General features: G+C 41.8%; 1 protein-coding gene across 5 annotated transcripts; it reads left to right on the top strand.

Moving 5' to 3' along the window:
* Positions 1–430: 430 nt before the first annotated feature.
* Positions 431–25,960, top strand: GCNT1 (glucosaminyl (N-acetyl) transferase 1). 5 transcript variants are annotated; one of them, XM_036330791.1, is made up of 5 exons: positions 431–562; positions 1,335–1,444; positions 14,886–15,056; positions 22,393–22,538; positions 24,145–25,960. In XM_036330791.1, exon 5 carries the CDS (start codon positions 24,294–24,296, stop codon positions 25,578–25,580), a length of 1,287 nt encoding a protein of 428 aa, XP_036186684.1. In that variant the 5' UTR covers positions 431–562; positions 1,335–1,444; positions 14,886–15,056; positions 22,393–22,538; positions 24,145–24,293; the 3' UTR covers positions 25,581–25,960. The 5 variants fall into 5 exon arrangements, with proteins under 5 accessions (XP_036186684.1, XP_036186683.1, XP_036186686.1 ...); XM_036330790.1 differs by lacking the exon at positions 14,886–15,056; XM_036330793.1 differs by lacking the exons at positions 14,886–15,056; positions 22,393–22,538.

Genomic DNA, 25,960 nt, shown 5'->3' with positions numbered 1-25,960 from the left:
ATACATGATTATCTCTAAACTTTGTATGAGATCAAGAACCTTGGCATTACTTTTTTTCCTTTTTGGTACAAAACATTTTCATTTTTTTAAAAATCAGAAAAGGCAGTGCTTCCTCCGGTTTTCCGCCTCTGAGGAAGGGGACATAAAATTCTGAAAAAGACCCCACTCAGGCGCCCAGCCCTTGTCCCCTTCGGAGAACTAAAAACCAAGGCGAACCTGAGGAAGCAGAGGGAGGAACTACGTGGATGCCTGCTCTCCTCCGGGAGCGCGCAAATGCCCAGAGGGCGCACGGACCCGGCCAGGAGCAGGGAGCCCCAAGCCCCGCACGCGGGGAGGCGGGCGAGGCGGCGAGAGGATGGGCGGGGCCTAGGGGGGCGGTCCCAGGGGCGTGGCGCGGGCGGGGGCCCGGAGGCTTAGAGGTGCGGTTCGGTTCCAGACCGCCGCTAGCTCAGCGCAGACCCCGGCCAGTGCGCGGCGGGTGAGGAACGGCTCCGCGTGGCTTCTCTGGGGCGCCACGCGGTACCGCACCCTCTTGCGCCTCCGGGCCAGACGCTCACTGCAGGTAACCAACTCCCCACCGACTTCCCCGTTCCGCCGCCCGGTGGCGGGGGAGAGATGGGATGGATGGGAGGAGGGAGCGGGCTCTTAGTCGGGGCCCCGCTGCTCCGAGTGGAATGGGCTCCATCCGGGCGGAGGAAGCTGATCCGGGGCTGGAAGTGAGGGCGCGCGGTGGGAACCCGCGGCGAGCGAGTGCGCCTTGGGCCAGGGATGGCGCAGGGCGCTCTCCCTTGACCCTACCCTTCTGCCTGATCAGTGGTGCCCGGGTCCAGAACTCTGGTACCCAGTGTCACCTGGAAGCCACATTTTCTGGCCTTGCAAAGGGAGTCTAAGCTTAGAAATCGGGAGAGTTGGCTGCAGGCATGGACAGGCTAGAAGCAAACAGTTACTCACTGCCATCCTCTGGGTGCCAGGGACTTTAACACTAACCATAGCCCTGCAAAGAGACATTACCTCTAGTTTACTGATAAAGAAGCCGACGCCAGATAACAAATAACTCAACCTGGGCGACTGGAACCACTGGAAAAGAGGCGCTAGTCTTGGGGCTTCCCCAGTCTTCCTGCTCCCTCGCTGTCCTTCATGTGCAGGGCTGGGAAACTCGTGCTGCCGGGTCTATTATGAAAACAGGCGATTCTTCTTAAACACAGTTTAATCCCTACCTAGGATTCTTTTTAAAATTTTTGTTAGCATCCAATTTCTGATTCCAATTCTTCCAGGTTTTGGTCATTAGCTTCCGACGTGTTAGCTCTTGCTCACAGCCCTTTCCCCCCTTGCAGCGCTTTCTCTCAGATACAGAGCAAAACAGTGGCACCCTTGCCTGCCACACACCATCTTTCACGGTGGACGCCTGCAGATCCAGGCTGGACCTATGGGCTGCCCAGTGGAGGTAAGTTTTGTAGTTACCTGACATCCTGCGTATTCTTTGCTTTGCTATTTCTTTGTTAGAGGGAAGAGAGTCTTCGTTTTACAAGTAGAACAAGAGGCGAATCGGGAGGGTATAGGGTGCTCGGAGAAAGCCATAGTGTCTGGAGATGAGAACCTGGCCACAGCTTTTTGTGGCCTGAATTCGGTGAGTGGTAGGTGAGGGACTCTCTCAGGGACCTGTCCCCTCCTCTGGGCATCCTGCCCCCCTTTCAGAGCTGTTCTGAAAGGCAGGCTTGTTTTATAGAGGGGAGGTGGAGGGGAGAATGGTTTTCAAAGATCAGTGTAAATTACCTGCTAGGAGCCCAGACAGTTCCAGACAAGCCAGAGGATTTGGTAACAGATTTCAGTTCTGGCAAGAAGGAAAAGCTCTGGATATCTGCTATTGCTTAATGAATTTTGTGCAGGCCTTAAGGATGGTAGCTTTGGGAAACTTTGAGGTCTTAGAAATGGTAACGCCTCTACTTTTATTTATTTATTTATTTAGGCTTTAACCATTTATTTAATTTGTTGCCCTTTTTACTATATCTATTGAGGTGAACTGGTTAACAATATTATACAGGTTTCAGGTGCGCAGTTCTACAACACATTGTCTGTGCACTGTATTGTGTGTTCACCACCCCAAGCCAAGTCTCCATCCATCAACATTTATCACCCCTTTACCCTCCTCTATTCCTACCTTCCCCCAATCATCACATAAATCCTCTACTTTAAAAAACAATATCATGACTTTTCTTTTATAAAGTTTAACTGGCACATCAGGTAAGATTTTTTTTTTTTTTCCTGTTTCATGGTGAGGGTTTGAAGGTTTACCTGTCAGCTCCTTCCCTTCAGGCTGGCCCTGGCAAGGACCTCCTTAGTCTTGGCCCGGAATATGTACTGGATTCATCTTTCACTAATTACAGCTCATTATTGACTAGTTTTAGGACTATTTCTAGTCACAAGTTGCTTCTTTCCCATTTGTAATTTAGTTGCTACACACTAAGAAAAATGTTTTCCCTGAGAACTATTAACTATCTACAAAATCAACTCTCTGCAGGGCCTGAGAGCCAAGTGGGACTTGGCTGGTCCCTGGTGACCTCCAGAGGACTTGCTAAAATCAGGTTGGCTATCAGCCATTTCCTCCACGAAACAATGCAGGAATTCTGGCCCAGTTTGGCCAGAGCTTTTTTCTCCCCATCCCCTTGCCCCCAAAATAGCGGAATTTTTTTATTTAAAAAAATGTGAAATCAGATTTAATATAAGTATTGGCTAATTTTTCTTTTTTAAAAACACAAATCAAATTTGGTTCATGCATCTGTCTTAGAAACTGCTATACCTGCTAATTACATTTTCAGGTGAATGAAAAATTCTATGATGTAGGTAATGTACATTTTTCATGAAATGAGGTGGTAGGAAAGAAATTAATACTATTAAAAATGATCTCTTTTGATTTATGACATGCACATTATTTCCGCTGCATTGAGTCCTTTACGGGGCATCCAAGGAATTGTGTCACTGTTTTTAATATTAAGTCTAGTGAAAAATGTACTCATGGTTCTGGCTCAGGATGTCAAATGCCTAACTCCCTGCCTCAAAAAGGAAGTTCCCAAATGACTGTTCATATAAATATATAAATCAGTTCCCACATGGCTGTTCGTATAAATCAGGTGTGTTTCCTCCTGGGGACTGAATTCTTAACCACACTGCCTTATGACAGAGGAGGGATGGCTTACGGTTGTCAAATTGTGGCGAATGCCATGTATGGAGGACCAGGGTTTCTCAACTTTGGCACTTTTGACCCTTTGGCCAGATAACTTCTTGTTGTGGGGATTGTCCTGTGCATTGTAAGATGTGCAGCAGCTTCCTCGGCCTCTACCCACTAGATGCCAATAGTCCCCTCCCTCCAGTTATAACAACCAGAAATGCTTCCAGACATGGCCATACATCCCTTGGGAGACAAAGTCACCCACTTGAGAAAAAAAACAAAAAAACAAACAAGAAAAAACAGCCCATATTTAAAATGCTCTAGAGTCTAGAGACATGTATGAACTAAACATTAAGTAAAAACAATTAACTTTAAACTTCTAATGACTTGAGAAGCTATTTGTAAAGTTTAACCAAATATCTGACTTTTAAAATATTTTTACAATAAAGATGACTAAACCAGTGTTCTTCCTCATGAATGGCTACATGTGTCTGGCCAGGTTGTATCCAAAGAAATTCTGATATAGTTATTAAATTTTTAAAATTTAAAATGTTAGAAACTAAAAACAAATTCTGTGGTAGTTTTCAATTTTCTCCTTTTAGTAGACTCTCCTTTTGAAGGTGATAGAGTATCAGTGGCCCATGCTTGTTAATTTGGGAAAATTGACACAATCTCTGATATTAGAACCCCAAACAAAAAATTCTAAGCAAAAATTTGAATAATGAGATTCAGTGTAGATCATGTGCAGACTAGAATTTAGTTCTAGGAAAAATTACAAAGCTTTTTACCTAATAACAAGAACTAAGAAAACCATGTATTTTTTTTAAAAAAAAATAAGCTTTTTTTATTTTAAAAAAGTTCTAGACTTTCAAAAAATTGTGAATACAGAGTTCCCATATACTGTTTCCCTGTTATTAATGTAATCATGTATTTCTGTGGTCTGAAAAATCCTAACTTTATGAAAAAGACCCCATCCCCTACATAATACATGATAACATATCGATGAAAAAAAATGTCCTTAAACTATAACCTTCTTCTTTTTTTTTTTTTTTTTTACCATAAGCTTGGGGAGGCTGAAAACATAGCTCTGGTTATAAAAAATGCATCCTTAGCTAGAGATGGGCTATCCATTGGGTCCCTTCCAGAAATCAAACTAATTTGTAAGACTCAGGACAGGTTACATAATTTGTGGGGCCCCTTGTTTTCTAAGACCTCAAAGTTTCTCACTGAGAATTTCAAGATGGCGACAGTCAGATGGGCATTAAGCAAAGTGCAGGGTCCTGTGTGACTGCACCGGTTGCACACCCATGAAGCTGGCCTTGGTAAAACTGCCCGCAGCTCAAGTGAAGATAGCGATCACAGACGCAAATCCAAAGAAGGAAATGTTACTGCTGCCACAGAACACTCAGAGTTTCTGATTCATTGATTCATTCCCCATCAGGAGTCCTACATGTATTTGGTAATCAGTGCATTAAATATACTAAGAAATTTCCCCAATTACTAACTTTTCTTCTTTTATTAAAGAGATAGCCAAAATGCGGCTGAGTGACCTATTTATTCATTCATTGAACAGCTATTTACCGTGCACCTGTTAGACTCCACACATTGTCAGCTCTGGGGCTACAGCTGGGAACAGGATGGAAGGTCCCTGCCTTTATGAGCCAACTAATCCAGTAGCTGGGAGGAGGCATGTGTGTGTGTGTGTGTGTGTGTGTGTGTGTGTGTGTGTCCGCACGCACAGATCAGTGCACAGTCACACAGGCCATCACATTATAAGTGGTAATTCAGGAAAGCACAAGATATCCAGAGAACATTTAACCTGGGGTCCTAACCTGGTTTAGAGGAAAGGGTTACTCAGGGTAGGTCTCCCTAAAAATAGATATTTAAAATGAGTAGAAAATAGGTGAATTAGGGGTTGAAGTTCCAGAAAGAAAGGGCTGAGACCTAGGCAGGAATGTGGCTTGGGGTGAGGCCTCTTGGGTCATTTTCAGCATTTTGGACTTTAACAAAAAGGTAGTGGGAACCCAGTTGAAGGATTTTACATGGGAGATGAGACGCTTAGGTTTGGGTTTTGTAAATGATCATCGTTGCTGGGTGGAGAAGGGTTTGGTCGGGGAGGTCCTGTTGGCACACACAGTGCCTTTGTGCAAACTACGAAAAGGCTTCCCTTCCTGGTGGACCAGTTAGAAAAGATGTCCTGCTTGGTCCTGGCTAGGCCAGGCCAAAGGCTCTAGCCCCCTGAGCCAGTCACCTGCACAGGCAGAGCCTATGAAATCACACAGGACCATAGCGGGGATGGGGTGGGGGCAAATAGTGCAAGGTTTTGCTGTCACCCAGGGATGATGCAGTGATGCTGAACCTGTCAAGGACAGAGAGAGACTGAGCTTGTAGTTAAACTCAGTGAGAAGGTAGTGGTTATTTGGCTATAGTTGATGGAAGAAGGAACAAGAATAATTCAAAAGTTTCTGGCATAAAGAACTGAGTGGGACAGAATGGTGAAACCATTTATAGTGCTAGAGAACACTGGAGGAGGAGCAGGCTGGCAAGAAGTGGGGGAGGGAGATAATTCCCTTTGGACATGTTTGCTTCTGAGGCACCCAAGTGGAATCAAGGAGAAGGCAACTGGGGGAAATCCATGTTGGAGAGCTGTTGCATAACAATAATCATGCCTATACAAAGAGATTATCCAAATTGGGGTGTCAGAGGAGCAGAGAAAGAGGCTGGCCCCAGAAAGTGAGAGTGTTGTGTTTGGAGGAGGAGAAGCTGGTTGAGGCAACTTGGAAGGCAAATATGCAGGCAGGATAGGGAGGACATTTTTTACCTGACTTGAGATTGGAGAGAGCTGAACATATCCTAATGCTGCTGGGAAGTTTCTGGTAGAGAGTGAGACATAAACAACAGGTCCAGGTTTCAGAGAAGGTGAAAGCGGATGGATTCCAGAATTCAGGTGGGGCCATGGGTCTTTGGTGGACAGAGGGAGAGAAAGGATGAGTAAAGAGGTCTTAGATTTGGGGACCAGAATTTCAAGGACTTCTCTTTTCTCTGAAGGAGCAGACGAAAAGCATCTGGTGAGTTTGGCGTGTTTGTGTGCCAAGGCAAATGTTTCGTCAGCCAGTATTTATGAAACATTTTCTAGTGCCAAACATTGTGGTAGGCACCTTGGAAAGTATTAGCAATGATGTAGATTGCTACTAGGCTTGGCCCTTGTGAAATATTTGGTCTTTGTCCTGGTTCCTGACACAGAACTGCTAAGCCTTGGAATTTCCTGAGTGATTGATAGGAACACCTTGTTATTCATAAAGAAGCTCCTTTCCACACCTGAGTTTATGCTAATGAGGTGACTTAGGTGTGGGGGCCCCTAGGGAACCTCAGGATGGGATTGGCCACCAGACCAGAGACTTGGAACTTTCAGCCCTACCCACTGACCTGCACACTGACCTCTGGAATGGGAAGGAGGTGCCTAGAAATTGGGTTATAAAGTCTTAACAGTCACACCTGGAGAGCTTCTGGGTTGATGAACACCTCAAGGCGTGATGTGCCACGAGAGGGCATGGAAGCCTGTGCTTCTTCCCCAGTACCTTGCCCTTTGTGGCTCTCCCACCGGCTGTTCCTGAGTAAAATCCTTTCTAATAAACTGGCATTAGTACGTAAAGTGTTTTCAGGAGTCCTAGCTGTGCTAGCATATTTTTCTAACCTGAAGGAGGGTAATGGGCACCCATTTACAGTTGACATCTGAAAGGGACAGCCTTATGTGACTGATCCCTTAATCTGGGGTCTGTGCTAACTCTGGGTAATGACAGGATTGAATTGGTGTCAGAAGTGTTGTAAAAACAGCTCAGCTCTATACACCTGAATCCTCTCACCATCTTTTCTACAAGTATTTCCCACTTTTGACCTTGCACTTGAAGACTAACGGCAGTAATGCTTAACTGAGAGCTTACCTCTCAGGTGTACATCAAAGCCCCTAGGGCAGTGATGGCGAACCTGTGACACGCGTGTCAGAGGTGACACGCGAACTCATTTTTTTGGTTGATTTTTCTTTGTTAAATGGCATTTAAATATATAAAATAAATATCAAAAATATAAATCTTTGTTTTACTATGGTTGCAAATATCAAAAAATTTCTATATGTGACACGGCACCAGAGTTAAGTTAGGGTTTTTCAAAATGCTGACACGCCGAGCTCAAAAGGTTCGCTATCACTGGCCTAGAAGCTCTGCATCTCCTACAAAAGGTTCACTAGAGGCACATTTGTCATCATTCCAGTGACAAGAGTCAGCTGACCATTGGGCTGGAGACAAATAAACATGCCTTTTCTGGAATCAGCAGCTGGACCCAGGCATGCACCTAGGGCATCTTCGCAGGCTATTGGATTTGCCAGACTTGTTTGTTCTTTTGCTGTAAGTTCAGGATGTGCCTCTGAATGTCCCTAACCCATCCACATAGATGGAGCACCCTGATCTCATCTTCCTTCATTCTTTTCGCACATTTGTTAAACTAATCAAAGTCATCAAACTCACCTAGGAAGATCCAGTTGTAACACTCCTGCTAATTAAACAAAACCTCCGGTTTGCAGAGAAAATGCCTGAGGCACATGGATAGCAGTAGATGCACCTGGAGTGTGGCTGTCCCAGGAATGTGATCCTGTTTGGGCTCTTAGCCTCCCCAGCCCCCAGGGCATATATGAAACCCTGTCCGTATCTTACTGGTTATGCTGAACTATTTTACAAGTACATTATAGACAACCTGACAGTGTTGTTTTGATTGTCTTTTCTCAAAGAACCTTTGAATTCCCAGAAAGTAGGAGACATGGCTGTAAAAATACAGGATTTTAAAATACGAGGACAGGTCAAAGTGAGTGCCTTCAACATAAACACCTTTCTTGGTATCAGTAGACATTTCCGACCATTCTGAGGATTGTCCTTGGTGCCAAATTGGATCCATTAGGAAGGAGACCAGTGTTTGATGGTGGGTGTGATTTTGCAACACAGAGAAAATCTGCCTTACAAGGTAGATTGATCATGCTCAGTCATACCGTTTTTTGGAAGGGGTTAACAATAAAGTGTAAATATATAGAGAGAACATACATTAGATTTCACATTTGACTCATACAGATTTTTTTTTCTTTGGTTATATTGACCACAAAGGATTGTCAGATTTCTTGTCTGGGGTTCTTTGGGTGGCCCACCAAACACACCCCTCCCCCGCTTTCTCCAAAAAAAAAAAAAAAAAAAGAATTGAGTTGAGGCAATGCAGTACAGTGTGAAGGGACACATTCTGACAGGGTGAAGTTCCAGGCTCTGGAAGTTGACCCTTAGAAGAGCACTTATACTCCTGGGCCCCAGCTTCCTCTTGAGTTAAAGAGGAGAGAGGGACTTGGGACTAGATGGAGTTTTCCCTTGTGGGCTGGTAATATACTCCTCTCTAAAATATTTTCTTGATCACATAACTTTGAGAAATGCTGAATACCATGTCCCTGTCTTTAAACATTCATAGGGAGCCTTACTTAAAGGCTAAAAAATAAGAGGCCCAGAGTCCTGTCTTTCTTTATGACCACATTTCTGGTAATATTGGATCAGAGTCCATCCCACCCCCACAACCTAGTAACAGCTCCAGAGCTGGTGTTTCTAGCAGGACTAGGTGCCCTCCAAAGTTCCTTTCTGCTCTACAGTGGATGCATTGTTCTAAAAATACTAATTATACTGACCAAGCCTCTAATTTCTCCCAGAAGGCTCAGCAAATACCCATTGTGTGAATTCCTTGGTATTGGGAGATGCGTTACTATGACTGTTTTAACCCCAGAACCTAGGATTCTGTTTTGTACAAGAGATGCTTGTTGTGGAATTAAATTGGGTATAGACAGGTATTTGTTAGTAAACTTGAAAGACAGTTTCTGATTTGGGGGGGTCTGAAAAAGTTACATTTAGACATGAACTGAAGATTTGAACAAAGTCCAGACAAGAAAAGATATAAACAATAATGAAACAGTTGATTAGAGCATTGTCCTGATATACCAAGGTTGCGGGTTTGATCCCTGGTCAGGGCACATACAAGAAGCAGTCAATGAATGCATAACATATTTTTTAAAATATGTTTTTATTGATTTTTAGAGAGAGAGGAAGGGAGAGGGATAGAGAGATAGGAATATCGATGAGAAAGAAACATTATCAATTGGCTGCCTCTTGCATGCCCCCTTCTGGGAGATCAAGTCCCCAACCTAGGCATGTACCTTGACCAGGAATTGAACCACGATCTCTGGTTCAACCACCAAGTCACACTGGCCAGGGTCAATGTTTCTTTCTCCTTCTCCCTCTCTTTCTCTAAAATCAATCAATAATAATAATAAGGAATAAATTGCTAATGTTCCTTTGGGCTCCTTATGTGACAAATACAGTGTATCCACATTACACATTGGCTGACTTATTTTTTATAAAAACAGCGGTATGTATGATCCCTATCCCAATTAAAACACTTAAATTGACTAATTAAATTCTTAACCAGTAAAGAAGCTGAAGCTTAAAAAAAAAAAAAAGAAGAAGCTGAAGCTTGGAGAGAGGTCCGAGTTTGTGGATGATGGTGCCAGTTTTTGACCTGGGCAATCTGGCTCCAGAGCTGAAATCATTGCTACCAAACCCTCCTACCTCTTACATGTAAACATTCTCAAGAGAAAATATTGAGCCACTGGTAAAAACAAAACACAGAATGAAACCTCAGCGATGTGCCATTTTACTGTTGCAATATTGATGAAAATAATTATACAGTATATGCATATGTTGTATGTAATGGAGGTAATTATATACCAAGTGTAGAGGAAATGGTACTCAAACATTATTGGTGGCAGTATAAGAATAGTCCATTTGGAAGGCAATCAAGAGCCTAGAAATTTAGAGGTTTTGATCCAGGAATCCCTTTCCTGGGAATTCCAAGGAAATCCTTTAAAAAGACAAAAGAAAACAAAGCTAAAAGTGTTCATAGCTCACGTTTATAACAGTATAATTTGGAAATACCCTTCATATCCAACCATGAGGCACAAACTAATTGTGGCCAAAAAAAAGAGATTTTGATATTGATTAAAGGGAAAATAGGAAACCGAATCCCTGCAGCTGTTATACCTGAGCACAAATGTAAGCCAGCAGTGTCCCTGGGTAGACATCAGCAAGGCACATGGAAATGATGTGGGGCTGTGACTTTTCCTTTGTTTGGAAATAATCTGGAAGACTTTGCAAACATATTTAACTGGAGCTTATGTTGGAACATTGGGGCCATTTTGTCTCAATTTGCAATTTAAAAGAATTCCTGAAGTGAAAATTAAAATTGCACACAGTACAGATATGTTTGAATAAATGCCGGCTCCCTCCCCCACCAAATAAAAAGGTCACTAGATAGTTTGGGGTGTGTGCTTCTCAGATTTTTCCAGTGCACATTTATAGTTGGCTTGTTTTGTTTTGTTCTGTACAGACTGAAATACCGCTCATCTCTGAATGACGTTTCATCTCAAGAACCTTTTTTTCATGTCATGACATAGAGAATTCCTTCATTCTTGGCTTTGGCACTTATTTTAAATTCAGCAAGTATGCTTAAGAGTAATTTAGATAAGATGAAAATGACGAAGTTTGCCACTCAAGTGAAGCTTCTTAAAGGTTAACATTCAGAGCTCAGATCACAAATGGTTCTCTGAGAGTTGAAGTGGTTGCTGTGATGTATTTTAGGGCTGAAGCCTACAGGACAGTGTCATATTTATACCCTCAGGAAAATTTAGAAGGTGCTGAGGCTCCTTGAAAGGTTGTGAGGTAGGGTGAGGTATAATCCAAAGGTGTTAATAACTGGACCCAGTGTTGTTCTTGGCCAGAAAGTGAGACTGCTCTGTTCCCTCGGTCCCCTGGAGAGTCAGCCCTGGGCTGAACTCCACCCTACTTCTTTGCTGCTGGTAAACTGGAGCAAACGACCATTTTCAAAGCAGCTAAAGCCTCAGTTTCTCAGCTTCTCTACTAAGTGGGAATGAAAGTATCTACTCACAGCGTTGTGTGAATTAAAGAGAAAATGTATATAAAATGCTTGGCAAAATACGTGCTAACTACTAACATTCACAATTTCCTTAATTTTGAGATAACTTTGATTATAACAGCACCAAAGTTTTTAAAAAAATATTATTGATTTCAGAGAGGAAGAGAAAGACAGAAACATCAGCAAGAGAATCATTGATTGACTGCCTTCTGCACACCCCCCACATTGGGGCTCGAGCCTGTAACCTGGGCATGAGCCTAGACTGGGAATCAAACCATGACCTGGTTCATAGGTCAACACTCAACCATTGAGCAACACTGGCTGGGCTGCACCATCAATTTAATATCATCTTTTAAGAAAATAGAAAAAAATAAACACCACATAGTAATGAACACATATTGTATCGGTGCATTAAATACCTATCCATTTTAAAAAATGTCAGTGTGAGCAAAAATTACATTCTCCAATGTGGGGAGGAAGAAATATTATTCAACCCTTAAGGGGTCTTCCTGCTGGTCTAATAATTAAATAGAAGACAGAATAACAAGAGAAAATGAACAAATTTAATTACATGTGTATGTATGGGAAACCCACATACATGAGAGAGTTAGAGACCCCACATTCATAAGAGGTTCAAAGACAGAAAGGGGAAATGAGATTATGGCATTCTGAGCCAAGGATGAGGTGGGGCACTTTATTATAGGGGAGCATTTTAATCATTTTTTATTTATTTGTAGAAGCGGTTTATTTGAAGCACTATTCAACATATAAAAACTGCATATGGTCTTACTTTCCACTCATACAGTGGTAAATTTTATATAATGCATAGTAAAAACTTTTAAAATTCAGATTGCACAAAGTACTGCACAATTTGGTCACGAAGTCATTAGTTGATAAGCAAACCTTACAGAATGGCTTCATGTCATCCAAGGCCACAAACACTGTGTACAGCACACTTGAACTGACAGACGTCAACATGGTAAAAATACAGCTTCAGTGCACACATTGGGGATGCTTCTCATCGCTCTTCCGATTTCTTTTCTGAAATCTTGCCTTTCTTTCCACAGTGCTTAGAAAGCTATTCACTGTTGTGGTTCATGGTATTGAGAAACAGACTTAGTGCTGCAATACAATGGGAAAGGAGGTCTTTGGGTTATGGAACATGAGTGGCAAACATTATCTGTAATTGTCTCTTACTCACCTTTCTCATGTTTTTAAAATTGCTTTTTCTGCACATCACAATCTCATTTCCCTTTCAGACTTCCTTTGCTTCAAGCTCCCACTTCCTAAGCAAGCACAGAAAGTGGTGAATGTATTTCTCTCCTGTTTCCTACCCCTTTTAAAAAGATTTGGGTCAACTGTAATTGAGGAAGTCTTCTTGGGTCCTTTCTTTTCCTCTGGATGGACTTACAGCCTTCCACTCTGTGGTGTATTTTTGTTGTTGTTTATTGATTTTAGAGAAGAGAAAGGAGGGCAGAGAAAAAGATATCAATTTGTTGTTCTACTTATTTATGTATTCATTTGTTGCTTCTTGTATGTGCCCTGACCGGGGATTGAACCCGTGACCTTGGTGTATCTGGGTGATGCTCTAACCAACTGAGCTACTTGGCCAGGGCAACTGGGGTATATTTTGTATTTCATCTTTCCTGCCAAGTCTGTAGGCAGAAATAGTAGGTTTCAGTTTCTTTCCCAGGCTGTCAGCTACTGGTGTCTCTGGTTATTCCCCCAGGGGAGAAAAACCACCAGAACAGAAAGAAATGAGTACTATTTCCAGCAATGAATGAAATACGAAAGTTAATTACTCAACATTTTGTCCCAAAGTAGTGTAATAAGTAAATGAAAAAACCTATCTGAACCTTTTCATGCCATTAATTCAGACATAGAGAACCACTCCCCCCCCCCTTTTTTTCCTTTTGCGTGTGACCACATAGGTGAAACCTAGTTTAACTTAATTTCATCTAACTTAAAATTAGGTACAGGGTATTAAGAAACATAAAATTTATTTTAATATTTAATCCAGTATATTCAAATTTTTAATCATTTTCCTATGTAAGCAGTATAAAAATTATTAATGCAGTATTAAAATTACCTTTAAAGTGTCCAATGCATGTTCTCTAATACAACAGTAATGTCTAACACAATGCAGCCATCAAGAAAAATGGAGTCCCATCAAAAGAATCCAATATAAAGACACTTGTACTGCTTCAATTTTAAAAATTTAAAAAGTTAAAAATGGTCACCTCAAGGGCTATGCTGTTCAATCCTGAAGCCACTAGTCACATGTGGCTATTGAACACTTGAAACGTAGCTAGCCTGACTTAGGTAATGAACTCTAGGTTGAAATAGTTTACCCTCAGAATTTTAAGCTCAATTTTGAACTCTCTGGCATTCCAAAGAGAGGATAGATGTTACATTTTGTTCTATTTTATTAAGCTATTTAAATATAGTTGTCAAGGTTGCTGTTAAGAAGCCTAATTCCATTTAAAGTTTTTGATCCTTTGGATTTATTAGCATCACCTCTTAGAAGCTTGTAGGATCTTCTTTTGCTCAGTGTTCTGGAATATCACTAGATATTTTCTTGGTTAAGATTGTTTTTAATCTATTGTGATGGACACCAGTAGGGCTCTTTCAATCTGATAAAACCTGTGTTCTTCATTTCCATCAAGTCTTTCTTTGATGAATTTTCCCCTTTGTTTGCTTCTTTCCCTGTTATTTGAATACTAATGGCCTGGTGCACGAAATTTGTGCACATTAAAAAGGAATTAATTAGAGGAAATATTTTAATATTGCTATTTTGTTTCCATCTCTCCATCCCAGTCTCTCTCTCTCTTTGTTTTTCTCAGCAGTCCTCCAGGCCTCCCTGCCTCCATCCCTCCCTCTTCCTCTTTCCCGGCTGGGAGGGGGTGGGGCCAGTGGGGGCAGCTCCACCTTCTGCCCGCCTGGGGCCTCATTCTGAGAGAGTCTCCAAGAGTGATGTGGGAAGGAGGGAAAGAAAGGGAGAAAAGGCTGTGAGCTGGTGGGTGCTGTGTGTGTCTGTGGGTGTGTGCGGTTGTGAGTGAGTGTGAGTGCTGGCCCTGCCTCCCCGGCCTTGGCTTTGCTGCCACAAATCCCCACCCGCCAGAGCCTGCTGCTCGCACAGCCTGCGCGTTAGGTCAAGCCTTCGGTTGGTTTGGATGTGATAAACCCTGGCTCTTTATATATATATAGATATATAGATCGGATATAACAATCTATATATATAAATCTATAAGCTATATATATATATAGCTTTAACAACTTTAATTTCTAATTCTTCAATTGGGTGTTTTCATTTCAGTTATCATATTTTTGATCTCTAAAAACTCATTTTTTGTTCTCTGTTTCTTTTTCACAGTGTTCTATTTTCATGACTGTAATAGTTTATCTTATGTCTCTGCAGATAATGTAGATAATTTGGTTGTTGAAACTTTTCAACTCTTTGCTTGATCCTAATTTCTCCATGTAATAGAATATTTAATGGGTCCAAATTCCTCCCATCATAGTATATATGTTCCTTAACAATATGACTTAGCTTCTCTTCTTATCTAGTACCTTGTTTCCTTTTGAATTGTGACTGGTCTGGTGGCTTTCTGTAACTAATAGAATATGACAGGGGTGTTGTGCATTTTCTAGACCAGGGGTCCTCAAACTGCGGCCTGCCGAAAACATTAATCCGGCCCGCCGGGTGTTTTTGCAGCCACTGCCTGTTGCTTAGTAGCTGACTTGTCCCGGGCCCGCAGTGCGCTCGTGTGGAATGTGCGCCACACTCTACGACTCCCCTCCGTCTCTCTGTCTCTCTACTCCTCCTCTCAGTCTCGGGTGTGATCGGACGAGTCAGGAGCTTGCCTGCTGCTGCCCGAGGACCGAGGTAAGAACGAGTTAGGATTTATTTTATTTTGAAGTTAGGAGGTCTATTTTTTTGAAGTTAGGAGAGCCTTTTTCCAGAATGAAACATCTGAAATCTCCAACCAGATCTAGACTAACTGATGCACACTTGCATCACTTGTTACGACTAGCAGTGACAAATATGGAACCGGACATTTACCATCTCATTAGCCAAAAGCAGGCCCATAGCTCCCATTGAAATACTGGTAAGTTTGTTGATTTCATGTTACTTGTTCTTCATTTTAAATATTGTATTTGTTCCCGTTTTGTTTTTTTTACTTCAAAATAAGATATGTGCAGTGTGCACAGGAATTTGTTCATAGTGTTTTTTAAAGCTATAGTCCGGCCCTCCAACGGTTGAGGGACAGTGAACTGGCCCCCTGTTTAAAAAGTTTGAGGACCCCTGCTCTAGACCTTAGGCCTTACTAGGCTTTGGAGCTGCTGTTCGTTTTCTTGGAATGCTGCCCGGAGGCTGTCTGGTAAAGGAGCTGGTCTAGTCTACTGGAGGATGAGGGGCACCCCCGCTGACTTTCAGTACCAGGTGTAGGCGAGCCATATTGAACCCTCCAATCTAGACAGCCCTCCATCTGAACGCAGCTGCCTAGATGAGCCCAAGTGAAACCAGGAATACTGCCCAGCCAACTCTGAAAGTAGTGAGAAATAGCCCTGGCTGCTGTGGTTCAGTTGGTTGAACATCATCTCATGCACCAAAAGGTTGCCTGTTTGATTCCTGCTCAGGGCACACGCCCGGGGACCGGGGCTGCAATTAGAGTGCATGTGCGGTGAGAAATAAGTCACTAAGGATTGTGGTTGATTGCATAGAAATAGTTAACTGATACCCTCCCTAGTTTTATGTGTGTGTATTTTTCTGTTTGTTTCCATCTCTTTTGGGTCATGAGCTAATTCTTGGATAGCTGGCAGTTCTCTATTTTCTGAGGCATAAGCCTGGGAAGAATAGGCCTGCCTGCCAATATTCTGGAACAAGTAAGTTTGACTTAATTCCCCGGTTTTTCAGGTCTGTATTCCTGCTCTCAGCTGTGCCTTGTGCCCTCCAGGTTGGATGTCCTCTGTTTTACATTTTCCAGTCTTCTGCTGGGGCCAGGAAGGGTATTTAACTGGTTTTGATGAATAGGGGAGGGGCCTGGGAGTTTTAACTGCCTCTTAAATAGAACTTTTAACCAGTCATTAGTTTTTAACGCCACTTTACCGCTGCTTCCAGAGGAATTGTGCTGCCAACTTCGGAGCCTTTGGAGGAGGGTGGTGATTGTTGTTGGGGAGGAGGGGGTGGAAGCTATAATTTGGATTTGTGCTTTTGTGCTGTAAATTGTAAAGCTTTCCCTGCTTTAGGATTTGGCTTTATGAGGTCGCCCAGCCAGTGACCATTCACCCTTCTGGCTTTCAAAATTTTGATGTAATTTCCTCGATTATATTCTTTGTGTTTGAGGGGCTTGGGCTTTTTTTAAAAAAATCACTTAATCATTTCATCTTTAAACAGGTCCCACTCTCTAAATAGGCTACTCCTTGCTGCAAGTGTAGAGAACCAGAAACAACTCTTCTCTGACATTCAAAGGGAGAGAGGACAAATGTTTAGTTTTTAGCAGAGGAACATGGAAAGAGACTTATTCATTCAACAATTATCTGTGCCACATTCTGTGCCTGGCTCTGGGATGTGAGGGTCTGAAGAAGAGAGACATGGTTTGGGCCACCCTCTCCCTTCATCACACCCCCATCTAGCTTTAGCTGTAATACCTGATTTCATGGAGAAAGCCCCCTTTTTGTGCTGGCTATCGAAGACCTCTTATTGCCAATATGTCCTTGGCTGGAGCCCAAGAAAACTCTGGAATGAATTTGAGGACATAATGGCCTAAACTGTGAAGCCTGGTATTTTTAACCATGGTGCTCAGTTATGAGGAACCCAGGGCTTTTCCTGGCCAGTCCAGAGGGGCCGGCATGGTTGGGGTCTTGGTTTTGTTTCAATGGGAGACCTCAGACATGCCAGGCAGTTCACCACAGGGAGTCACCAAGGGCCGCACACACTATCCTCCTGGCATGGCAACCCAGTGGATGGGAACAGAGACCAAGTGCCCCCAGAAGAGGTGAGGCCACGGAGGCCCAGATGGTGGAAAGACCACCCTGAATGGCAAGGGGTTGTTTTGGTGTCTGAGCTGCTCCCTGCTCTCTCCCTTGGTCTGTTTTGGGTGGCATTTGGGCACCTTACTTGAGTCAGGATCCTCGGAGGTATTTGCATGGCTTTGGCATCAAGCACAGTAAGTGGGTATTTTGCTCCAGTCACAGCAGCCTCTGGGCCACAGAACAATAGTCCTTGGAGAGTCAGTGAAATTGAGCCCTGGAAGAGTGTTCAGTGGGACTAACGGCCAACTGACCTAACTTAGACCACGCTTCCTGCTGCACCAGGGCAATGGGTCGTGGACCTGATGTAACCATCCACCTTTTCTATGCATTCCTGTGCAGACACACGGATGTGTGCGTATATGTGTGTGCACATGCCTATGTACTTTTTAAAGAAAGAATACTTCTACTTTAAAAAAAAAAAAGGAAATTAGGCAGTTGGTGGAGAAAATCATTCTTCTCTCTAATACCTTTGTTTGGACTTAAACCGGAATAACTTCGATGGGAATTGTTGAGAAGAGTTTATTATTTTGAATTCTACCCCTTTCCTTACAGTTGACAGTATATCTGCCAGCTTTAACTTTCATAAAGGTTAAAGCTAATCCGCGCAGAGCCCTTCCTATCTTGCTTCTTGTCTAGAAGCTCAGGTATAATGAGAGGCTGAACAGGAAAATCCTGATTGATTGTTCTTAGAGGTATGTATGTGTGTATGTGTAGTCCTCTAAATACGTTAAATTCCTCTCTTCAGGTTCTGAATATGTTATGTCATACTAACATATAACAAAATACATATTATTCCCTCCTGCCTCCCTCTTCCTGCTTTGCCTTCTTTTTATTATTAAAAAAGGAATTATGAAAAGTATAGCCCGAGCCACATGTAGCTCGTTTCTTTAAACATTTCTTTCATTTTCTTCTCTGTATGGTGATATTTCTCTAAATTAAACTAGTAAGTGTGTGACTGTGATGAATATCATCTTTTAGAATTGGTTCATTTTAAAATATAGAGATGTACTAATCATGTAGTAGATTTTAATTTTGAAAACCTCTATAGCTTTCAGTTTTTTACATTAGTAAAAATAGGTAATGTTTCTTACCTATTCCAAGCTGAAATCTAGATTTGCTCATCAGTGGTTCTTGAACTTCTCTTACACATATCTCATATGCTGATCTCTGTGAAAACAATCCTGTACTGACTTGTACTGTTTTCCTCCACTGTGTTTTTTCTGTCTGATCCTCGCCATTTTGAGCTGTTGAAGACGGGAGGTGGTGAAATAAACTTAGAAAGAGGCCTTTCGCTTGGAGCAGCAATTCCAAACATCCCCACGCCCAGTTTTGTGATGCAAAGTATACAACCCTTTTCTTTCCACACCCATCTTTCCCATTGCTCTGTGCCCTCATATGGTTTATGAATCTTGATGGGAAAGGCGGTATTTACATTATTAAGACTGATGCTCACCCTAGCCAGTTTAGCTTAGTGGATAGAGCATTGGCCTGCAGATTGAAGCGTCCTGGGTTCGTTTCCGGTCAAGGGCACGTACTTAGGTTGCAGGCTCTATCCCTGGTCCTGGTTGGGGCACGTTTGGGAGGCAACCAATCGATGTGTCCCTCTCACGTCAGTGTTTCTTTCTCTCTGCCTTTCCACTTCCCTTCCACTCTCTCTAAAAAAACCCACAAAAACAAAAAAACACAATGGAAAAATATTCTTGGGTAAGGATTAACAACAACAACAACAAAAAGACTGATGTTCTTCAGAGCTAAGCCACGGAGTATAATGTGCGTGTTATATGCATATAATAAATCTTAGTTTCTCTCATAATCATAACTAGGATTTACTAATATAGAAAGTAACACCTTAGCCATTCAAACCATGAAATTTTAGATGAGGAAAAGACCGTAGGTTCTTTTGGAGTCAATAGTTATCTTCGCAACCCCCTTCATTTGCTTTGTTTCCAATGTATTTATTACAAACTCACCCCCCAAACTCTGCCAGCTGTTTAAATCAGTGCTTCATGTTTATCTCCGTCAGTTTCATCTTGGAGATACTGCTCCCAGGGCCTTCTGATCTGCTCAAAGCCTGCTGTGGTTGTCTGATGGCCTGCCACAGCCTAGGATGCTCCTTTACTATCACCCTGGGGTTTCCTTTTCTTCTTCTTATGGTTGATACCCTTTCTGATTCTGGTATTTTCCCCTTTCTTGATTTATACTTTAGTTTTGATGGAGCTCATGCTCCAGTATCTTCCTGAGAAAGGGTGCATAAAGTGAAATATTTTGAGACCTTGCCTGTCTTAAAATGTTTTTACTTAACCCTAAATTTATTTAGTAGTTGTATGGTTTTAAGAATTCTTATCTGGAATTCAATTGCCTTCAGCACTTTGAAGGCATTGATCCATTATCTGGCTTCTGTGGTTGATTTTTATGAAACATGAAGACATTTTCTGCTTCAAATCCTTTTTATATGGTTTATTTCCCCCCCATCCCTCCTGGAAACCTAATTGAGCCACACCAGTCTGGCTCTTTTCTCATCTGAGAATATTATTAGTTTTCTTTTTCCTGTGCACGGTCTGTTTCCTTTGAACATTTTTGGAGAATTCCTAACGTAAGCAACATATTTAAGTCTCAACCTTGTTGGATTCCCTAGTAAATAGATTTCTGTGTTGGCTTGACTGCCTAAGTTCTAGGGGCTGATAGCTGGAAATAGGGAATGAGATTTCAATAGTTATTGTCTTTTTGTCCTTGGGTTCGCTTAGTTCCACTGTTTCCTGATTGGGAACCCTGCTTTCCATTATGCTTGCTGTGCCCCAGCCTGGAGAACTTCTGCAGTAGCTAAATGCTGGGTCTCTGTCAGGTTTTGTGGCAGACACCCAGTTGTTTTCTAAACAGCTGCCAGTCAATACTCTTAAACACACACACACACACACACACACACACACACACACACACACACACCACCCCACAACACTCCCAATCCCCACTGGTATCTGTGCCAACATTTCCCTGAACCTTTTGAAGATCCTGTAGCATAAACAGAGCTGGTTCTTTCTTTCCTTACTGTTAAGCCTGGGATTCCCAGGTCCGTTCAGTCAGTTGCCTTTCATCCATCTGCTTCTCAGATTTTACTTGCTGCCTCTTCTCTCACTTTTCCGAGGTCCTTTTGTCTGCCCTCCCACTCCAGTGAGTACTCAACTGCACCCTAAGGCTGACTGATTGGAGCTGTCCACTTTATATTAGAACGCTTCTAGTGACCGTAGTTACGTCAGGTGCATTTGATACTTTTCTTCTCGTCCCCTTCCTGGACTAGCTTTCCTTGTTACTAGCATTATAAAAAAGCAGAGTTTATTTTCAGTATTTATAGAACTTAGTATTCTTGTGCTGCTTGGTTTTAATTTCAAAAAGCCACGAATTAAGAACCATTGCCTTTAGGTACTGGTTTCCCTTCTTTTCTTTGGTGAAATTCTTTTCTTCCGCCGTTTCTTCTTAGGTTGTGTTTTTCTACTTAAAAAATACTCATGGCAGGATTCACAAGGAAGTCTTCTCTTTCAGGAGAGGCATGGGTGTTTTAGTGCAGGATTTTCTCCAGGGCACTCACTAAGACAGTTGCCAAGTCCTGAAGTAGATTGTTGGTGAGGAAGACTTGGTGTGTGTATTTTTCTTACTCTTTCAGAATTCATGAGCTTTTGTATTTAGAGTGGTTCTTATTCTTCAGTCATTGGCCTCATTGACTATTCTCACCCCATATTCTTCAAGGGATCTATGTTCTTTATGAAATCAATGTGAGAGAAACATCAATCGGTTGCCTTCTGCACACACCCTGACTGGGGATTGAGCCCTCAATCTGGGCATGTGCCCTGACTGGGAATTGGTACATGGGATGACACTTAACCAACTGAGCCACACCAGCCAGGGCCAGTTATTGTACTTACAATTCCAGATTTCTATTGGTCCTTTTTTTTTATTTTATAATTTCTATCTTTTTATTGATATTCTCAATTTGGTTAAATATTATTCTCATACTTTTAGTTTAGTTTAGTTTTGTTTTTTTTTTAATTCTCTGAACATATTTATAAATAGCCAACTTAAAGTCTTTCCTCTGTCCAACCTCTGGGCTTTCTCAGGGACAGGTTTTATTACTGCTTTTTTCTTGTGTGGCCAGAGTTTATGTTTCTTTCTTTTTTTAAATATATTTTTATTGATTTCAGAGAGAAAGGGAGAGGGAAAGATAGAAACATCAATAATGAGAGAGAATTATTGATTGACTGCCTCCTGCATTCCCCCTACTGGGGATTGAGCTCACAATCCAGGCATGTGCCTGCCATTGACTGCAATCGAACCTGGGACCCTTCAGTCTGCAAGCCGACACTCTATCCACTGAGCCAAAACAGCTAGGGCTCATGTTTCTTTATGTGCCTTGTAATTTTTGTTGTTGAAAGTAGACATTTTACAATGTGTCAACTCTGGAAATCAGACCTCTACCCCTGCTCTACCTGGGGTTTGGTGTTGTTGCCGTTTGTTTGTTTAGTGGCTTTCCTGAGTTAATTTTCTAAACTCTATATTCTTTGTTGTGTGAGGCCACTTAAGTCTCTGTTCAGTTAGCTTAGAGGTCTCCTAATGATTAGACAGAGATTTCTTCAAATGCCTTGAACCAATAAGGAGCAGGACTTGCTTAAAGGAATAATTTGTTTAGGAATCTGAAGTTTTAATGGTTGAGATGGTTATGTATTTTACCAGGATTTCCCAGTTCTTGCTTTCTAGTAGAGGATTGGAGTAGGGTGGTAGACAAGATAGTTGGAAGAAGATGAGGAAATCAGCTAATTCAATTTCAGGACTATCTTTAATGAGCCAGTGAGCATTGGGCACCTTCACAGTAGGGATAGGATATGTTGGATTTTCCAATCATATTGGACCATCAAACTATTCCTTGACACACACTTTGGGACATACTACTAGAGTTTTCATTGAAAGTACTTGAACTAAATTGTGGGGTGTTTTCAAACCTTTAGCAAGCCACAAACATAGCACTGGAAAAATAAGACTAGAGAGAAGGACATGTTAAAATGAGAAGTCAGCCAGCCATAATTTTGAGGGGGAAAAATAGTGAATTTGTAGGATTAGTTCATCAGCATGCTTACTGAGTGTCTGTATACTTATGTGTGCATTACATTCCTTCATGCTTGTCCCTTTTCGTTTCACAGATTTTTTTAAAGCCTCATGGGACATAACCATTGCTGGATGCCTGGTAGAATTAAGAAACCTGACTGCATGAGAGGCACTCTACATGTGCGAGAATGTTACCTGACTCAAAGAACTAAATGAGTCACACTTTCCTTAATTATAAATGGTAAAAAAGAAAAATATATATATAAGCACTTATTTTAACATTATACTAATAGTTGTCAATTATTTATTTTTATTTGTATGATTAATATTCACAATTTATTTCCTAATTAAGTATTTAAAAGTTCTAGTGCCAATTCTGGTGTTGAAAATAAGTTTTAAAATCTCTATAAATCTGATATGGAGGTACTTGATGGTAGTTGGTTTTGTTAGAACAGTAGCACTTAGTTATAGAATGAATTGCCAGGTTATAAAATTGAGTTTTGACAATAAAACAATATTTAAATATTTGTAAACATTTTATATAATTAAAGGTGAGTTAGGCCTGGCCAGGTAGCTGCTCAGTTGGTTAGAATGTCATCCTGATACGCCAGGGCCTGATCTCTGGTCAGGCCACATGTAAGAATCAACAGCAAATGCACAGCCAACTAGAACAACAAATAAATGTGTTTTTTTGTGTGTGTGTTTTTTTTTTATGTCTCTCACTCCCTTTCTCCTTCTCTCTCTCAAATCAATTTTTAAAAAAAGTGAGTTGGGTTCCTGGAATTTGAATAGAGACATAAATTTTGTCCTAAATTACAATTTGTGTACCACTTTTATTCTCCGAAAGTCTTAATTATTATAACCTGTTATAATCAATGCAAGAAATGCAAACCTGTCTCTCTGTTCTGAATTGGTGAGTGTTTTCTTCCTTTGATGCCTGGCGTAGAACTGAACTAAATGAAGTCATCCAAAACAGTTCCAAATGTGGCCTGATTTTAGCTGAGCTTTTCTGGTCCAGTTTGAAAATTCCATTGACAAGCTTTTCCTTCAAAGTTTCCTTAGAAGTTACAGCCATTTTTGAACATCTCCTAAGTGCATCCCCAATCCTAAATTGGAGAAGATTTGAATGGGTCTGATCTCTTCAAATATTTGGGCCTGTTGATGTCAACTGATGGGCATTAATGGACCTGTCAGTAAGAACCCAGATTAGTAATAATTTCAAGGTAAGGGGTGCTAATTAGAACTGGCACAGGATCAAAAACCCACCAGCTATGGAGAGTTCAGTACGTATAGCCTAGGTCAGTGATGGCGAACTTATGACACTCGTGTCAGAGGTGACATGCGAACTCATTTTTTTGGTTGATTTTTCTTTGTTAAATGGCATTTAAATATATAAAATAAATATCAAAAATATGTCTTTGTTTTACTATGGTTGCAAATATCAAAAAATTTCTATATGTGACACGGCACCAGAGTTAAGTTAGGGTTTTTCCACTGAGCCAAACCGGTTAAGGCAAGTTAGGGTTTTTCAAAATGCTGACATGCCGAGCTCAAAAGGTTCGCCATCACTGGCCTAGGTCTTCAACTGTGCTCTACACTTAGAGGTAAAATGCTTATTGTAAGATATTTTAGCACATCCTTATACTCGGTTTTTTTGTTTGTTTTTTTTAAAACAATGTGGCATTAATACAAGAGACTGTGGGTTTCTATTACAATACCCCTTTTCCTTTGCTTGACTCACTGTATTTATTTTAAAAACCTGACCTCATAGCAAAGAGGATAGTTTTGAGCCTGAGAAGATGTCATGGAAGACTGTACTTATAGGTATCCTTTCTGTTTTCTTCTAGTTCTTGCTCTTTTCCACTTAAAGATGCCTTCGCACTTCTGATAAATGGAAACCGAAAACTCACAAGGCCACGGCAGAGATAAAATCATTACTGCTGGAAACCTGGAAGACTGCCCTTAGAAAAAGGAAAGTCCCCGATTGTTGTTGGAAATGCTAAGGAAGTTGCTGAGGAGGAGACTTTTTTCTTATCCCACTAAATACTACTTCTTGTTTCTAGTTTTTTCCCTCGTCGCCTTCTCTGTTTTAAGAATTTATCAAAAGCCCGAATTTCTGAGCATTGAACATTTGGATCTAGTTGGAGAGAATCCTAATAGTAATATCAACTGCACCAAAGTTTTACAGGGTGATGTGGCCGAAATTGAAAAGGTAAAGCTGGAGATTCTGACAGTGCAATTTGGAAGGCGCCCTCGATGGACAACCCATGACTATATAAACATGACTAGTGATTGCACTTCTTTCATCAAGAGACGCAAATACATTGTAGAACCTCTTAGCAGAGAAGAGGCAGAGTTTCCAATAGCATACTCCATAGTGGTTCATCACAAAATTGAAATGTTTGACAGGCTCCTGAGGGCCATCTACATGCCTCAGAATTTCTATTGCATTCATGTGGACAAGAAATCGGAGGATTCCTTCCTGGCCGCGGTGACTGGCATTGCATCCTGTTTCAGTAACGTCTTTGTGGCCAGTCAGCTGGAGACTGTGGTGTACGCATCGTGGAGTCGGGTCCAGGCCGACCTCAACTGTATGCGGGACCTCCACAAAAGAAACGCAGGCTGGAAGTACCTGATCAACCTTTGCGGCATGGATTTTCCTATTAAGACCAATCTGGAAATTGTCAGGAAGCTCAAGTCACTAATGGGAGAAAACAACCTAGAGACGGAGAGAATGCCGTCCCATAAAAAGGAAAGGTGGAAAAAGCACTATGTAGTGGTGGACGGAAAGCTGACAAATACGGGGACTGACAAAGTGCAGCCTCCTCTTGAAACGCCTCTGTTTTCGGGCAGTGCTTATTTCGTGGTCAGCAGGAAGTACGTAGAGTATGTGCTAGAGAATGAAAAAATCCAGAAGTTTATGGAGTGGGCGAAAGACACCTACAGCCCGGACGAGTATCTCTGGGCCACTATTCAGAGGATCCCTGAAGTCCCTGGCTCACTGTCCTTAAGTCATAAGTACGACATGTCCGATATGCAAGCAATTGCTAGGTTTGTCAAATGGCAGTACTTTGAAGGTGACGTTTACAAGGGCGCACCCTATCCACCCTGCAACGGGGTGCACGTGCGCTCCGTGTGTGTTTTTGGAGCAGGTGACTTGAACTGGATACTGCGCAAGCACCACTTGTTTGCCAATAAGTTTGACATGGACATTGACCTCTTTGCCATCCAGTGTTTGGATGAGCATCTGAGGCTTAAAGCCCTGGAGACGTTAAAACACTGACATTTACTGTAGGCAATTTTAGAAATAATAAGGCGGCTACATGAGATGTATCCCATCTGATTCTTCGGCTTTAGGGGTTTAGAGCAGGGACTCTAAATCTTCTTTTCAGAGAATTCACATAGTCTCTGCAGAGCACAGCCGGTTAGAAAGGTTATGGCATTAAACCTTGACTTAGAGTTAATGTGAGGCCAAGGCAAGTTGCAAGGCATTGTGGGGAGAGGTGACCCAGGTGGCCCCGAAGAGGCCCAATGCAACAACCAGCCTGTTAAAAGAGCTCAGGGACTTCACAAAATGATAAGATTTAACCTGTGCCAAAATTGCTTTGAGAGCTTTTAATATGCCAGTCTTCCCAGTTTGAATAAATTTATAGCAGCAACCAA

The sequence above is a fragment of the Myotis myotis genome, unplaced genomic scaffold (genome assembly GCF_014108235.1).
Source record: "Myotis myotis isolate mMyoMyo1 unplaced genomic scaffold, mMyoMyo1.p scaffold_m19_p_12, whole genome shotgun sequence".
NCBI classification, from domain to species: domain Eukaryota; kingdom Metazoa; phylum Chordata; class Mammalia; order Chiroptera; family Vespertilionidae; genus Myotis; species Myotis myotis.
This window is presented reverse-complemented; position numbering and strand designations above follow the sequence as displayed.